We start from the raw sequence: 18710 nt of genomic DNA on the forward strand, positions 1-18710 counted from the left end.
TATTATTATTATATTATCACTATCTGGTAATGGTAACTTCATAATTTCCTTAGAATGGTAATATATGTATAGAGAATACATGATGATTAAAATAGTATGTGATAAAAAAAACATTTTAAAAAATGAATTATTTTATTTTATAATTTCTTCCGTGAACATCTCTGACTTTTCGGGATGGGAATGGAAGTGTACCACAGAATAAAAATACACACACTATAGGCCATTATATTCAACTTTGTGCATTTTTATTTTGTTGCATCTTCTGGCATACATTCTTTTTCAAATAACTCAAAAGGTTTAATCCCACACCAATTCAACTTTAAACAATATTCCATTTAAAATAAAAACAATGAGTGAAATGGTTCAAAACAGTTTATTTACATTTTTTCCAGACAAACACATCGATTTCTGCACCACAGTAGAGCATGGAAACCTTTCACAAACATGTTTTATTATTATAATTATTTGAAAATACAAATATAAAATTATACTTTCCACATCTGAGATGTGAGAGACCCCCATCCACTTTATTATATTTTACAACAGGGCTTGAGCAAGCCATACAAGAAGACCTGAAAGATGCTTTCAGACGTCAGTCCTATCAGTCAGCTCTCGCGGTAAAAAGTCTGTTAACATTAAAACATGGGCAAGTGTTAGGAAAGGGCAAGGCAATCAGAGGTTGAACCCAAGAGGGAGCATGAGAGAAGAAAAGCTAAGGTCAGGTCAAATGTACAGTAAGACAAATGTCCACAGAGATGCACAGGACTTTTAATGACTGTACCGCTTCCCTCAACCCCTTTACACACACACACACACACACACACACACACACACACACACACACACACACACACACACACACACACACACACACACACACACACACACACACACACACACACACACACACACACACACACACACACACTGCTCTAGCAGTGGCCCATGCCATGCTACTCACTAACCGACAATTCCCCATTTGAAATAATTGTATTTTATGCTTTACCCGAAAGTATCAGTCACAGCTTCTAAAGCCCACGTTTTACAGTCCAACCGTGTTGCATCATGGGAAAACATAATAATAATGTTAAGTGTGACACAAACATAATACAAACAGTGTTGCCTACATTTCAGACAGCGGGGAGTTAATTTCATCTGAAATTAGGGTTCAGCCTCAACAAATAGACATACACAATAATATATCCTTAACTAACATTATATGCCTGTTATTACAGTAGGTACGTGTGCGTTGTGTGTCTGTTAATTCAGTGATGGGATGTTTGTTTGGCCATTGCCTAGCACTTGCCTCAAGATTCAACTTTAAATGGTTACGGTAGTACGCTCCCAATATATCATCCAACACCTTCCAGGTCTTTTTTATATATGTATATTTTTAGTTTAGTTTTTTTTTTACCAACAATTATCCAATGATTAAGTAGTCTAGCAAGATGTGCAACATTCATCAGCTGTAAACTGCTGTCCATGTGAAGGGAAAGTATAGCATCTACAGAGCCATGCTACCTTAAAGTCCAAGCTGTGAAATCTATTTGAAATCTTTTATTAACTAATAGAGATGGTATCAACTATTTTGAATGGACAGCCAGCCAACTTTTACTCTAATCAAATGGTAAATCAGGTATAGTGATATTGGTAGAGGGACATTTAAAACAGAGATAGCTTCTTGCAATGTATCACAGAGCTTTACACTTGCTCTCGGTGGGTACATTCTGCTGCATAAATGTCACGTTTACCAACAGGTTTCGAAATTTTGGCTCAGTCTTCATGAGAACAATGCATACATCCTATCCTACCTCAACTCTCTGTGGTTCTATGAATAGCTTAAATTAAATATGTCCTATAGGTATCATTTCAATAAGCCCTTCATATAACAACTCATCAATAGCTTTTGCACTGTCTTGTTTTCCTTTAGCAGGAGGGTCTTAAAGATTAAGTTATTGCACAGTGCAAATGTCTATACTAACAAGCAGGCTGCCATTTGAATGAGAATACTTTAAATGAAGACTAAGCACGTGAGAGCAGGAGTATGAATGAATCTACAATGTAAATGATACCCAGGCTTTGATTAAAGTAAAAATCTGCTTCCAATGGTTCAAGAGTACAAAAATAATTCACTACATTCTCAAACGTTGATAATGAACTCAAACTAAAGTATGAATTCATATGAATTAATAATTAATTAAGTAGACACCGAAAATAAAATAAACTGTATCCAAAAATAGTAGTGCCAGGGGCCACTGGGATATAAGAGATTAAGAGTACAAACATCAAAATGAGTTTAGATTAATTATATCTATAATAGTTATTGTTATTATGCCCATTATTATCATTAATCTGTTATGTGATAAAATCCATTATGCTCAATCATAATTATAGCTTGTGTCCCTCTTGTGAAATAATGACAAATAAAACGGTTTTGCATATCTAGTATTAGCTTTTAAGGTAGTATGGCACACCCATTTTTTTTAAACATTCAAGGGTGGGGATCCAATCAATGCCTTGTTTACGATTCGGTCTTACAGCAATTTTTGATTTAAATGTCTTCAATGATTGCTTTGGTTAGTTGAAACCATGTGAGATCAGTACAACTGAAAATAAATAGACAAATGATGTTGAAACTAATGTCAGCTTTTCTTTTTAAAAATATGGTAATTAAGAAGAGAAAGCTCTATCCTTACTGGTCCTACATCTCCTAATAGCTACATCTACATCTTAACTACATAACACCTACCACTAATACTAGAAGAGGGAGACAGAGAGAGTGAGACATTGGGAGAGACGGAGAGGAGGAAAGAGAGATCAACAAATAAGTGTATAAACCACTACACTGGCATCAAAGACGGCACTCTTACAAGGTCATTTGCAGTTGACTTTTTTCACATATTACTGAAATACATTGATGATCAACATAAGATTACTGTATAAGGTGACAGGGGATGGAGAAAGAACCGGATGGATGTACAGTACATTCTAATATTGTTAGTATAATAATTATTATTAATATAATCATTAACAACCACAAAAATATTGATACAAATCCTTCTGATTAAAAATGTAAATCATTCAAGGGAACATACTTTTTTATCTTTTTTGAATTGGTAATATACATGTTTTTTATTTTTTATTATTTTATTTATTTATTATTACTTAAACAAATCCCCATTTTATTTTAAAAGAATCCAGCATTCTGCTTCACCTGGTTGTTGAGTGAAGTGAGACAAACAAAATCTGCACAGCATATACATTAATCCAATCCTTTCTTCAAATATAATTTGAAACTTTTATAGAGGAACCATTTCTCCATCTCAGCAAACCAGTCCCTACAGGACATTACTGTGGTGACTAGGGTGACTTGGCTAGGTCGAAATGCTCCAATCTATGGATTATGTATGGATTCTTTCGCATTTTTAGGAAAATAAATGCCCGTTGGGCAGAAAAAACGTTTTCCAATTGCAACAGCCAAGATGTCTAATCTCTAATGGGGATAAAAAGTTATTCTTAAAAAACAATCCTTCATGTATCATCTTATCAAGACCATTTTAAATATCCAACACTTGAAATGTGCAAATAGAATATGGTCACTTTCCTTCCTTGTCACGGTGCAACAACTTGTTCTCATAATCCATTCATAATTTCAATCTGTTTAAGCCTCAAATAAATTACTTTGTAATCTCTTCTAAGACAAAACTCACAGGGCTGAGGTAATCATAGATATTTGCCTTCCTAATCAGTTCAAGAAAACATCCAATAAATTGACTTAAAATGTATCTGACTTGAAATATTGCCTGTCAAATTGAAAGTAGGTGCTCTGTTCAAAATGGATAAATAGCATTAATAAGAAAAACAAAACATTAAGATAATCATAACAACAAAATGTAACATCAACACATGCAGATTGGTATGAATTGTCTCTGGATATACATCTGGTATTTTCAAACTAATACAAAGTAAAAGTGTGCTTTGGGTTTGTAATAAGTCCTTTTTTTTATATAGTATTGACTTCAAAAATCTCAGTGACAGACACAGTAAGTAGCCTTTCACTTGCAAGTGTCTAGAAGAAGTTGAGCCGGTGTCCTCTTTGAGAGACATTGTGTAGCAATGTCCAGTGTTAACCTTGTGTCATCTTTTAGAAGCTGTGCACTTTTGAGCTCACCATGTAGAAGACACAACAGTATGCTGGTATGACATGAGCACAGTAAGAAAGACAACAGTATTTACAGAGCAAGCCAACAGTGTTCTTGTAGGATCGAGTCCTCAATGGGGTTATCATGGAATTTTGTGCTACAAATGGATTATGATACGATTTAAGAGCATTAAATGTCCTCGTCTTTGACAGTTGCGCTCTTACACAGTACAGCCTTTTATGATGAACCATCACAAAAATATGGTTCTCTCTGAAACGATTATATGCAGTGACTTGAATAATATTTACAGCTATATATTTTTTTCTTAAAATCTGAATTCACTAAGTATTAAAAGGAAAGGTTATTTTTTCCTGACAACAAAAAAAATGGTAAAAAAGGACTGTAAAAATATTGTAGTCCTCTTATTGCCCAAAATAGGTAATTAACAACATTAAAAGAAACAAAAAAATCTAGAAGATTTATTAGTTACACTCTATTTTTTTATTTAATTAACACCACCTTTCTTCAAGCCTCATCAGTCCATGTCAGTTTTCTTGTACAGTGCATTCAGAAAGTATTCAGACCCATTGACTTTTTTTTTTACAAATGCTGCTACGTAACAGCCTTATTCTAAAATGTATTAAATACCCCATAATGACCAAGCAAAAACAGGTTTTTAGACATTTTTGCAAATGTATAAAAAATAAAATACCTTATTTACAATAGTATTCAGACACTTTGCTATGAGACTCAAGTGCATCTTGTTTCCATTGATCATCCTTGAGATGTTTCTACAACTTGATTGGAGTCCACCTGTGGTGAATTCAATTGATTGGACATGATTTGGAAAGGCACACCTGCCTATATACAGTGGGGCAAAAAAGTATTTAGTCAGCCACCAATTGTGCAAGTTCTCCCACTTAAAAAGATGAGAGAGGCCTGTAAATTTCATCATCACTTCAACTATGACAGACAAAATTAGAATTTTTTTTCTCCAGAAAATCACAATGTATGATTTTTAATGAATTTATTTGCAAATTATGGTGGAAAATAAGTATTTGGTCACCTACAAACAAGCAAGACTTCTGGCTCTCACAGACCTGTAACTTCTTCTTTAAGAGGCTCCTCTGTCCTCCACTCGTTACCTGTATTAATGGCACCTGTTTGAACTTGTTATCAGTATAAAAGACACCTGTCCACAACCTCAAACAGTCACACTCCAAACCCACTATGACCAAGAGCAAAGAGCTGTCAAAGGACACCAGAAACAAAATTGTAAACCTGCACCAGGCTGGGAAGACTGAATCTGCAATAGGTAAGCAGCTTGGTTTGAAGAAATCAACTGTGGGAGCAATTATTAGGAAATGGAAGACATACAAGACCACTGATGATCTCCCTCGATCTGGGGCTCCATGCAAGATCTCACCCCGTGGAGTCAAAATTATCACAAGAACGGTGAGCAAAAATCCCAGAACCACACGGGGGGGACCTAGTGAATGACCTGCAGAGAGCTGGGACCAAAGTAACAAAGCTTACCATCAGTAACACACTATGCCGCCAGGGACTCAAATCCTGCAGTGCCAGATGTGTCCCCCTGCTTAAGTCAGTACATGTCCAGGCCCGTCTGAAGTTTGCTAGAGAGAATTTGGATGATCCAGAAGAAGATTGGGAGAATGTCATATGGTCAGATGAAACCAAAATAGAACTCGTCGTGTTTGGAGGACAAAGAATGCTGAGTTGCATCCAAAGAACACCATACCTACTGTGAAGCATGGGGGTGGAACCATCATGCTTTGGGGCTGTTTTTCTGCAAAGGGACCAGGACGACTGATCCGTGTAAAGGAAATAATGAATGGGGCCATGTATCGTGAGATTTTGAGTGAAAACCTCCTTCCATCAGCAAGGGCATTGAAGATGAAACGTGGCTAGGTCTTTCAGCATGACAATGATCCCAAACACACCGCCCGGGCAACGAAGGAGTGGCTTCGTAAGAAGCATTTATTTCAAGGTCCTGGAGTGGCCTAGCCAGTCTCTAAATCTCAACCCCATAGAAAATCTTTGGAGGGAGTTGAAAGTCCGTGTTGCCCAGCAACAGCCCCAAAACATCACTGCTCTAGACGAGATCTGCATGGAGGAATGGGCCAAAATACCACAGTTGACAGTGCATGTCAGAGCAAAAACCAAGTCATGAGGTTGAAGGAATTGTCCATAGAGCACCGAGACAGGATTGTGTCGAGGCACAGATTGAAGGTCTCCAAGGGTTAGTGGCCTCCATCATTCTTAAATGGAAAAAGTTTGGAACCAACAAGACCCTTCCTAGAGCTGGCTGCCTGGCCAAACTGAGCAATCTGGGGAGAAGGGCCTTGGTCAGGGAGGTGAAGAGGAACCTGATGGTCGCTCTGACAGACTAGTCAGAATCGAGGGAAAGATTAATGGAGCAAAGTACAGAGTGATCATGAAAACCTGCTCCAGAACACTCAGGACCTCAGACTGGGGCGAAGGTTCACCTTCCAACCAGACAACGACCCTAAGCACAGAGCCAAGACAACGCAGTAGAGCCTTCGGGACAAGTCGCTGAATGTCCTTGAGTCACCCAGCTAGAGCCCAGACGTGAAAATAGCTGTTCAGCAACACTCCCCATTCAACCTGACAGAGCTTGAGAGGATCTGCAGAGAATCATGGGAGAAACTCCCATTTTGTAGTGTCATTGGGAGAAACTCCCAAGTTTGTTGCGCCATACCCAAGAAGACTCGAGGTTGTAATCGCTACCAAAGGTGTTTCACCAAAGTACTGAGTAAAGGTTCTGAATACTTATGTAAATGTGATAGATGTTTTTTATTTGTAATACATTTGCAAAAATTTCTAAAAACCTGTTTTTGCTTTGTCATTATGGGGTAACGTGTTTAGATTGATGAGGGGAAAAAACAATGTAATACATTTTAGAGTAAGGCTGTAATGTAACAAAAAGTGAAGTGGACTGAATACTTTCCGAATGCTCTGTATGTGCAAACTGACACCTGAAATTATTTCCATTACCAAGGATGAAAACAAACAACCATAGCAACATAGCAATCTATTTTTTTTAAATAAATGGTTTACATAAATAGTTACTCATTTAAGATAGTATCCAATATTTGTGTATTTTTGATCCTAAGTAAAAAATATAATGAATCTTCCTTATTAATTTGAAGACTACGTCGAAAAGAAAGAAAATAAACTAAATCGATTTAAAATAAGGAACATTCATTCAAAGGTAAAAACAACTAAAATCCTACACAAAGTTACTGGGTTACAGTTGGATATTATGGATGTGAACACCAGGTTTGGATTATAGTACAGCAGATTGTAGTTTCTTTTTCTGAGATGATTTTGACATTTTCTTCAGTTCTTCTTCACGTGGTGCCGCCTCCACTCTCCTCCTGTGGGTTGATGCTGTAGTGCTTTGGATGGCATCACCTGTTCACATAGCCAGTTAAAAACTCCGCCCGGTCTTCCCCGGGCCTCCTGAAATACTCTGCTGGAATGGGAAACGGAGACATTCAAAGCCAGTAGTTAAAACCAAACGCTCCCCCTTCTCTGTAACACTGATACAGTATGTCATGTCTGACAGCTTTTCCCCTCAACTGCCAATAATTTATTCTGTGCCATTGTATCTCCTCATTTTACATTTCTCTTGATTCTAAAACATTTGATTGATGGTAGAACCAATTTTACAGAGGTTCGAATTGGTTGAAGCAGCAGATGGTCCAAACTGAATCATCTCAAACCCAGCCTCTGCTGTGGAGAGAGCAGAACGATTGCTACATCCCATGGGAGCTTTTTCACTGCCAGAAAGATGGATGGCACTAGCCTGGAATCCAAACTCAATTATTCTGCTTCACTTCAAGAAAGGATTCCAGGCTAGGATGGTCACGGCAGCGAGACACCAGCCCAGACACAACATACGGTACCAGCAGTATCCCTGCTACCACACGACACAGAGCTTTATGGAAGAGGTGCAGCAGGCATGGACAGGACATCACTCCTAGCATGCACAGAGACAAGCAGTACCGCCCAGCTACCAGTTAGATGAGGGGTTTGTTTTTTTAAAAGCAGCTTTACAGAAAACTGCACTTCACTATGTTGCTTTCTCTGATGGCTTCCACTGTGCTGTGTGGTGCTGTGCTTTTATATACACTAGCAGTGCATTTCAACAACAAATGTACACCCACTGCCTCCCAGACCCATGGTGATCAGACAAAAATACATACGGTGAAAACTAGAGAAACTGATGACTACATCTGTCGCATCATTCCATTTCACAGCAATACACGAAAGGACATATGGTGTTACATAGGAGGCTACACAGGAGGCTACACAGGGGGATACACAGGAGGCTACACAGGGGGCTACACAGGAGGCTACACAGGAGGCTACACAGGGTGCTACACAGGGTGCTACACAGGGTGCTACACAGGGGGATACACAGGAGGCTACACAGGGGGCTACATAGGAGGCTACACAGGAGGCTACACAGGGTGCTACACAAGGGGCTACACAGGGTGCTACATAGGAGGCTACACAGGGGGCTACACAGGGGTACATAGGGTCCTACATAGGGTGCTTCATAGTGGTCACTAGATCAGTGGTGACACCATGCAATCACTTCCACCAGTCTGAAACATCTGTCCAACAGAGGGTTTTATGAATAAGACTCCAGAGGAGAGCTGGACTGGGGTGTCTCTGTCTGGGTTGATCTAACTCCACACAAATCAGAGTGCCTAAGACTGAAACTTGAAGTGGTGTAGAGGACTGTTGCAGCTGGGTTGCTGCAGTGACTAACACTGCCCTAAGGCAAAGATTCTCCCTGTAGAGAGACACACTCAGAGTACACACACGCAAGCACGCACACACTCCACTTGTCCCTCTCATACTGTACTCAAACTGCTCACAAATACACTTTATACACACACGTTCTTGCTGATGTGGCTTCTAAATGGCTTCTACACAGTCAGACAATTACAGTATGTTTGAAAGTTTGTTTTCATAAAGCTACTCGATAAACAGCGGCTGTGAGGGTAGAGATGCTGTGTTCTCGAGCGGAGGAAATGACCCAAAGCTGAACGAGTGCACAGATCCAGCTCCACCTCACTCACCTCGCTCCAGACTCAGACCAGTGTCCATATACTGAACAGTAGCACAGCAAAGAAACCAGAGTCTGTTCCCAGATTATAAACAGGGTGGTTCGAGCCCTGAATGCTGATTGGCTGAAAGCTGTGGTATATCAGACCGTATACCACAGGTATGACAAAACATGTATTTTTACTGCTCTAATTACATTGGTAACCAGTTCATAATAGCCACGTTTGTGATATATTGCCAATATACCAAGGCTAAGGGCTGTATCCAGGTACTCTGCGTTGCATCGTGCTTAAGAACAGCCGTGGTATATTGGCCATATAGCACACCCCCTCCGGCCTTATTGCTTAAATAGCTAATGCCAACCCACAGCACTAGATATGACTGACTTGGTTATGACTCTTGGTTGATTGCTGAATTCCAGTGTACAGCTAGCTACATTATATAAATTGACAACATAAGAGAAAGCAACAGTGAGGAAAGCAGCAGCAAGGTTTGCATAAACCCAGTACACTTTTCTTTTGCAGACTACTTTCACAATTTATTTTAACGGAATGCATGCTTAGCCGTCTGGAAACAGAGTAACAAAGTGACAATATTGGGGGAAATAATGTCGGGGCGTTACAAGTTAGAAATGTACATTGCAACTCCCAGGATGATGTCACAATGGAAAATGACATTCACTTTTTAAAGGGTTTTCAATATGCATATACAAATATACAAAATAAGAATGTAGAAATGTAAGCAATGTGTAGAAACCCTGTAAAAAGTGTTGTCTTGTTTTTTGAGGGAGAGGAACTAAATCAGACAGAAATAACATGAAAATAAAATAGGAAAAAAATAATAAAATATTATATAAATGACATAATACCTCGAATGAGATGGCAACCAACCACCTGTTAGGTTTCAATGGTATCCATTTGTAAAAGCGGTTGCAATCAAGGGGCCCTAAAAGTGTACAGTTAGTACCTGTGTCAGTATGCATTTCAGGGAAAAAGGCAAAAAATAAACCTATTAATGGTGAGTATATTTTAGTCATAGGATGTGCTGCCAGCATAAATGTAAATGTATCTCATTAATTTCCTCAAGTCAGGTTCGTTTTGGCCATCGGAACTGCATTTAGGTCCCAATTTGGTTCTTTCATTTTGAATATGAAAAATGGCCACAGAGGTGGGTCTCAGGCAGTCACATTGTGGTGCTGGCAACCTGTCTGTGTCCTAGAGCAGAGCTCTCTTTATAGGCAGCATAAATGAAATCAACCTATTTCTAAACGAGTTCCACGAGTCGTGGACATGGACACCGAAGAGCATATTACCGCTGGGGTACTGCTGTGGTACATACTAAGAATAGATTTTTTCTTTGATAAGAAGCAGTGATTAAAACCAACTGAATTCTGCAGCAGTGGACAGCAGTAGTAATTGGCATCAGTTCTTCCTACAGCAGTTCTCTACATGGTGCATGTAAATATTTTTGAAGGTTTTCTGCATTCACCACCAATAAGGATCCATTATAGCCATTGGGATCATTTGCTTGATGATAAGGGGCTAATGCTTGCTAAAGCAGGAGACTAATGTTGTTAGCTTCAGATGTCTAACTGTACTGTGTATGTATTGTGTGAACAAGGTTTTGTTAAGACTGCATGGATCAGTAGAACTATATTGTAATCATATTCATGCTAACATGTTTTAATGAAATCACCAGCAGAATCACAAAACAACTTCAGCAATGATATCAAGGGTGGAAGAAATGTAAATGTAAGTAGTTCTCCAAAGCGAATGTGTCACCCAACACAACATGTAGGTGGAACTGAACTTCAACAACAAATGTCCAACAAATACATATTTGCTATATAAGACAAATGATAAAAACTGAGCTCGAAGAGAAAAATATGAGCCATTTCATTCTATGTAGGTTGGGATAGACATATATAGCAACAGCATGAAATATTTGGGACTAGGGATTTTGAGTGCCAACGTGCCGGTCATTTCTGAAATATAGACAAGCTCTTATTTGTCAACCTACATTTCACTTTTTGAGGTTGAAACTGTCAAAGTCAAGTGGAAGTTGACATTCCATTCCGATTCGAAATTCCAAATGGTGGTTCAGCAGTTAGCTAATCTAATGCAAGTCCTCTCTGTTTCCAGAGTGGTGCTTTATGTGCCAACATGGTTCCATTGCAATTCCTCTAACATGGTAGGAACGCACTGGAAGACAAGGTGTTCAATGGGCCAAACATACAAAAAGCCTGATTTTGTTTTCAGAACACCTTCATGTTTTGGACAGGAGTTCAAACAGGGAGAACTGTATTAATTATCTGTGTGGCCTTAAGTTAATCATCCATCTTAGTTGGAGCAGGTTTGCCTCTGTGGTTTTTCTACGGTCAGCTAAAATCCATCAATACCCTCGTCAAAGGTCCCAGACTGAAGGAGCCAACTGGGATAATGAATGTCAGTGGCTTCAAAGGACATTGAGAAAATATTCTGACGACAGTGGTTGAACGCACAAGGGGTTACAATTGATTTACATAATGCACTTTGAACAAGGACCCTTTCAAAGGCTAGATCTGGAATTCTCCTGTTCTGAGCATAAGGATGACGGTTGACAGCACAGAGAAGATGAAGGCAGTATTAGAGGAGGTGGACGAGTTGCTGGAGTAGGCCATACTTACAGCAATGCTGTGGCCGAAGCCAGAGCCAGGCTGGGGGCTAGCAGCACTAATGTAGTTGCCCACGCCGGAGTCCTGGCTTGTAGTGCCATAGAGGTCAGCCACGGGCCCGGGACTGTTGGTGCCAGGGAAGGCTCCGGGCCGGGCCTGGTTGGTGCCTAACGAAGGGAGGTAAGCGGGGGAGCCAAAATTGGGATGAGCAACGCAGATATTTAGGACTGGTGGTGTGCAGAGATGGATAAAAGCTGTGTACGAGGCTGAGACCTGGCATGCACAGTGCGAGAGACTGTAAGGACACTGGTGAACTGCAAAACGACTAACTTGACCCTTACCTTAACCAAACCATTACCTTAAAGGGAAAATCCACTCAAAAACTATATTTTGGTATTTTTTTCATTAGTCTACTTTTGATACAAACCCAAAATGTTTTGCATGTCAGGAGTCAAGATTTCAAGATGTTGGACATTCAAGAAGCAAAGTGTCACCGGACACATTATCATGATGACACAAAATACCAAAATATAGTTTTGGGTGGATTTTCCCTTTAACCTAATTTTAATCAATTCTGAAATTAAATATTGGTTTGCAAGTCAGAAGTGTCCATATAGCCTTTTCCATGCACAGTAATACTGGGCTGGAAAACACAAAGCACAAAACTCAATACACTACAGTCAAACAGGAAATGACAACATTAGAGAGGAAGAAGGAAGAGTGTACATTGTTTATGTATACACTTATTAGGCTCAATGCTTTGTTCCCAGTTGAAATAGAATGTAACGCAAGCAGAAATTGATGAACCTTTTTTAAATGTGCCGTTTGTTTGAGGAGCCTTGTATAAACATATACATAAGGAAAATGGATACATATTCTACAAGCTATCTGACCAGCTCCAACTGAACATGGTTCTAAAAGAAGATGTACATTAGGATGCTCATGCATGACAAGTTTTCTACTTTTACATACTCTAAGCATTCATATTCCATGCAAACTATAAAAGAGCGCAGAAGGGAAGATATGAAGGCTATTTCTCTATACAGCAGCTGAAGGAACTCATCTCAAGATCCTATAGGATGTAAAAACATGGCAGAGGAAAAGTGAGCTGCCTCTTTGCGGGTCCCTCCCCTTATCACTTTTTTACATCTCTCCCCCTCGCGCTGCGTCTTGCGTCCGCCAGCAATATGACTGCCAGTTTATGAATCCCTCTCATACAGTAAATTGCTCTGGGGATTTGGGCACAACACCCCCTATCTAATCAACACCTGTCACTAGGAGAGGCCCTCTCTCTCTACTCCTTTAAATATATGATGGTGATTATCTTTCCCTTGGTGTCAGGGGTATCAGGCCTAGCTGGTGCCTGACAGCCAGGAAATTACACAGGGTGTCCTGGGTAATGCCTGCTAAAAGACTGCATCATCGAGTCACGAGTCACGAGTCACACACACACACACACACACACACACACACACACACACACACACACACACACACACACACACACACACACACACACACACACACACACACACACACACACACACACACACACACACACACACACACACACACACACACACACACACACACACACACACACACACACACACACACACAGAGAGAGAGAGAGACAGAGCACACATTAAAGAGATGGGGCCCACTACCCGCCCTCTGCATCTCAGAGCTCACCCAGAGACAGAGAAGAAAGAGACAGAAGAGTTTGTGCATTAATGTGTGACGGGCAAAAGTCTGAACAGCCAATCTATACTGAACAAAAATATAAACGCAACATGTAAATTGTTGGTTCCATATTTCTCTCAAATTTTGTGCATAAATGTGTTTACATCCCCGTTAGTGAGCATTTCTCCTTCACCAAGATAATCCATCCACGTGACAGGTGTGGCATATCAAGAAGCGGATTAAATAGCATGATCTTTACACAGGTGCACCTGGGAACAATACAAGGCCAATAAAATGTGCAGTTTTGTCACACAACAAAATGCCACAGATGTCTCAAGTTTTGAGGGAGTGTGCAATTTGCATGCTGACTGCAGAATGTCCACCAGAGCTGTTGACAGATAATTCAATGTTAATTTCTCTACCATAAACCACCTACAATGTCGTTTCAGAGAATTTGTCAGTATGTCTAACCGGGGGGGGATATTTCTGTCTGTAATAAAGCCTTTTTGTGGGGAAAAACTCATTCGGATTTCCTGGGCCTGGCTCTGCAGTGGGTGGGGGCCTGGCTCTGCAGTGGGTGGGGGCCTGGCTCTGCTGTGGGTTGGGGCCTGGCTCCGCAGTGGGTTGGGGTCTGGCTCCTCAGTGGGTTGGGGCCTGGCTCCGCAGTGGGTGGGGGCCTGGCTCCGCAGTGGGTTGGGGCATGGCTCTGCAGTGGGTTGGGGCCTGACTCCGCAGTGGGTTGGGGCCTGGCTCCGCAGTGGGTTGGGGCCTGGTTCCGCAGTGGGTTGGGGCGTGGCTCCTCAGTGGGTGGGGGTCTGGCTCTGCAGTGGGTGGGGGCCTGGCTCCGCAGTGGGTGGGAGTCTGGCTCCACAGTGGGTGGGGGCCTGGCTCCGCAGTGGGTTGAGGCCTGGCTCCGAAGTAGGTGGGCCTATGCCCTCCCAGGCCCACCCATGACTGAGCCGGTGCCCAGTCATGTCATATCCATAAATTAGGGCACAATTAATTTATTTAATTGACTGATTTCCTTAAATGAACTGTTACTCAGTAAAATCTTTGCATGTTGCGTTTATATTTTGGTTCAGTGTAGATGACCTTGACAGTGTATGTGGGGAAAACTATGGCTATAAAGCAAGAGAGGCAAAGAGCGCTAGACAGTCTTTTGAAGTAGAACACAACGCCAGGGAGAAATCCCAGACCAATAATACTGGAAATTAAGAAATGAGAGAGCAGGAAATAAAAAAGAAAAGGGGAAGTAGAGGAACCATGGGGTTGGCTTAAATTACTCTAATTGTTGTCTAGACCACTTGAGCCATTGCTGCAGTCAGCTCAGCACCAGGTGACCGTCTATTTAGTGTGTTGAAAAGACAAATTAAAATAAATAAAAACAAGAGCATATATTAAATAAAAAAATCGGGAGCCCATGGCGTGGTCTGCTCATTTTTCTCTCTGAGCGCCGCTCAGTGACACTCCCATTAATAAAGGAATATTAAATCAGTCTTTCCACTGCTGCCGGAGGCTCTCTCTTGGTGCGGATGTTCATTGAAAGAGAAGTCTATTAATGCTCTGGATCTGAAGACTCGTGAGAATAAGGGTTTTTAAAACCAGCTCAAGAAAGGAGACAGTCTAGATGAGAACGGAGGTGGATTTTTGCCACACATTGTAATACATGTCAGAATGAAATCTCTCATTCAAAGCTACGTAGGCTACGCTATACAGATGCATGTCTATGATCACCATAGATTATTGGATTGTGAAAGATGTTCGTGTAACGGTGTTGCTCTCTAAGTGTATAAAAGACACAGTACTATCTATGGATATCCCTGTTTGGGGGTAGAAAACACACACAACGAGACACACACACCAGATCAAACATTCCTTCTCCCCCTAACATTAGCAGATTAAATAATAACAAAGTTACCTCTTTGTGAGGGAGAAATAAACCACTTCTCAGAGTGACACTGCTGCTTAGTCATATCAAGTAATGTCTCTGACTTGCTGCACTGTTCTTATCAGAGTGACCCAGTCCTAACAAGACTGTTTTAACCAATTACCCACTCTATCTCTGTTTATACAGCAGGCTAGATCTCTCATAATTGGTGGACTTTGTTGAATTGCACATCCCCCCCAGCCGTTCCCATGTTGAACAGGATTTATGGTATTTGAAACACACTGTCAGCCCCACTAATAACTACACATGACTTACTCTAATTGGAGCACAGTTGTGTGGTTAGAACACTATTGGTGATGTAAAAAGGTCAGAGTAACCCGATCTCATTGCAATAAAATGCTCCAGTCTAGATTTACAAAGGAAATAGGGTTTCAAGGTACCAACAAAAGAACTGGGAAAGCAAAAGAACAGTAAGGTGTGTGTTTCTAAAGACCATATCATTCAGACTGTCAGTGGATGAGCTATGATAGTAAGTAACCTGTTCAATGCATTCTGCAACTCTTTGCTCCTTCTTTGCTCATCAAATAGACTTACATTCCAGAAACAAAACATTATCTCGAAAGATGTCAAGCCAACAGGAAAAATTTGCCACAGAACTTTTGCTCAACTTATTCATGATGATATTCATGAACGCTTGTCAAATACAACATTTAAGTCATTTAAATACAAGCCATGGGAGCTCAATTTATGGTCACTCGTTCTTTATGACAGATTCCTCATCAGAGTTTTCTCTCCCTTACTTAAATAAACAGTCTAAATACATGCAGTTATGTCAATTATGGTTCATCACCTCACGTGAAAAAGTAATACACTGTACCAACAAACAAGATGCAATGTGGGTATGCAAGGGATGGATATATATATTCAATATTTGAAGGGTGTGATAAGAATAAATAATATTGACCTTGATATATCTTATACAAAAACCAGTATTGACAACAATACTACTGTATGCTGAACTGTATACTGAACTGAAAATGGGTAACACTTATACATGTACTGTGTGCCAATGTTGGGCAACAGGTAGCCTAGCGTTTAAGAGCGTTGAGCCAGTAACTAAACGTTTGCTGGTTCAAATCCCTGAGCTGACCAGGGGAACAAATCTGCCGATGTGCCCTTGAGCAAGGCACTTAACCCTAATTGCTCCTGTAAGTTGCTCTGGATAGGAGCGTCTTCTAAATGACTAAAATGTAAAACATTTAAATGTTTGTAGGCACTACAGTATATTAGGTCACCATAACTGTGTGAAATGAGAACGGGGTGTCTGTCTGTCCTTCCCTCAGCTCCACATGGAGTGAGTAAGCAGACAGAGACATGTATACATACATATCAAACTAAACATATCCTGAAGTCATTTCCAAAAGCAGTGTTATGAGGGTATAGCAGGCAAACCGCCAGGGGTAGGCTGGACACAAAAAAAATTTAACAACGCTTTTTTTCTGATAAAAACTAGTTCATTGCATCTGCCGTGGAGCCCAGTTTCATAATATGACCATATTTCCCGGCTGCTTGCCATCAGTTTGAAGTAATCACGAAAAAACAGGCCTTATTTTAGGGCATTTTTCACCCTCCCAGATCCCAGATTAGTTCTATTGAGGCACCAACTCGTGTCACCAACTGGCCTTCAGAATGTTCTATTCCCAGCTTATTGGTCCACGTCACAATGCCTGCTTCGCTATTGTTGGGAATGAGACCTGCTCACGTTGTTTATAGTTAAAAAGTAAACTAATTAAAAATGACTCATGGAACTCTGAGGTCGTCCCATTGTTTACTATATGGGAAATTTTGGCATGTCTGTCTATTTCGCCAAATATTCCGCAATGTGTATTTTAATTTTTTTTTTAAATGTCGGACGCCATTTTAATCATGAGAATCTCCTCTTTCTAATTATGCAAGTTTGGCCAGCAAGCTTGGTTGTCATCAAATGCTAGCCCCAAAATACTTTTTGCCCTTGGAACGCTGCACTTGCCCCATTGTTTTCCTATGGAGAGGCATACCGGTCTGTTTCGCCAAATATCTCACAATGTATACATTTAGATTTTTAAAGATCGGGCAACATTTTAATCAGGAGAATCTCCTCTTTGTAATTATGAAAGTCTGGGTAGCGAGCTCGTTTGTCATCGATCACTAGACCAGAAATAGTCTGAAGTGTTCCCTACTTTCTCGTTACGCAGTCATAAGCACAGTTGACACACAATCGAGGTGCGGATGTTTACTTTCTACACGAGTAGTTTTTTTCTAGTTTCGTCCGATGAACATATTGTAGTGGTAAAATAAAAAGTGATACATTTTTTTGTGCCATTTAGGCAATAATGGAATTCTAAGCATAACTCCAGTCAAAACAGGCTCTGCGAACGTTCAATTCCATTAATTTCATCTCGGCTCGCACTAGTGTTCCAGCTTAGCAAACGTTAATTTGCTGTTTTGTAGCCTTGGGTGAATTTTGACTCGTTCTATTGTCCAGCCTACCAGGGGTGCTACGCTACAGTACACAGTGAATCACCTTCCTCTAATAGTTATTGTTCCCTTCTCTGTCTCTATAAACTTCTCTTTCCTCTCTTTCTCTCTTTTACACTCCCTCTCTTTTTCTCCCTCTCACAATAGCCTCATGAATTCGTAACTTGAATGGCATCATTGACTGATTGAAGGATTGAAGGAGATGTTAGCAGGGTACACACCTGGGCTCTTAAAGGGGTCCGGGCTGTGCTGCAGGTGGTGCTGGAGGGGGGAGTTGCAGGCGGAGGTGGCATGATGCTCACTGTGCTGCAGCATCTGAGCAGCCTGGGGCCCCAGGGAGCCATAGTCGGCAAAGGAGCAGGGGGGGCCCCGCAGGTCACTGGGCCCGGCCCCGGAATAGAACCCATAATCTGGGAACCCTGAGAGATAGGGGTATAGTATAGGGAGGGAGGGGGGAGGTGGCGGGATGGAGGGAGGGAGGGGCGGGATGGGACGCATGTCCATCATCGTGGAAACACTTTACACAGTACTGTAGTAATGTAATGAATTGGTTTTTGTGTGTGTTATTTATTGCTATGTTGTTGTTGTTTTTCTACATGGCATTGTAGTGTGTTACAGGGCAAGGCAAACTACAGTAAACATCCATACTGGTTTTCTTCCTGCTTCTGCCCACCACACCCCAGTAGCCCCTTGAGAGACTGGGTAC

At 40.8% G+C, this 18710-nt stretch overlaps 1 protein-coding gene across 1 annotated transcript in view; it reads right to left on the reverse strand.

The window, feature by feature from the left end:
* Window positions 1–357: 357 nt before the first annotated feature.
* The window catches only part of LOC118394753 (RNA-binding protein Musashi homolog 2-like), a 413238-nt gene continuing 394885 nt past the window's right edge, over window positions 358–18710 (reverse strand). Inside the window, exons 12-15 of the mRNA XM_052518448.1 lie at window positions 18226–18423; window positions 11929–12083; window positions 10132–10208; window positions 358–7659 (exon numbers count right to left, since the gene is read on the reverse strand). Coding sequence (XP_052374408.1) covers window positions 10167–10208; window positions 11929–12083; window positions 18226–18423 — 395 coding nt within the window. The 3' untranslated portion in view covers window positions 358–7659; window positions 10132–10166. The remainder of the gene's footprint in view (window positions 7660–10131; window positions 10209–11928; window positions 12084–18225; window positions 18424–18710) is intronic.

Source organism: Oncorhynchus keta, chromosome 1 (assembly GCF_023373465.1).
Source record: "Oncorhynchus keta strain PuntledgeMale-10-30-2019 chromosome 1, Oket_V2, whole genome shotgun sequence".
NCBI classification, from domain to species: domain Eukaryota; kingdom Metazoa; phylum Chordata; class Actinopteri; order Salmoniformes; family Salmonidae; genus Oncorhynchus; species Oncorhynchus keta.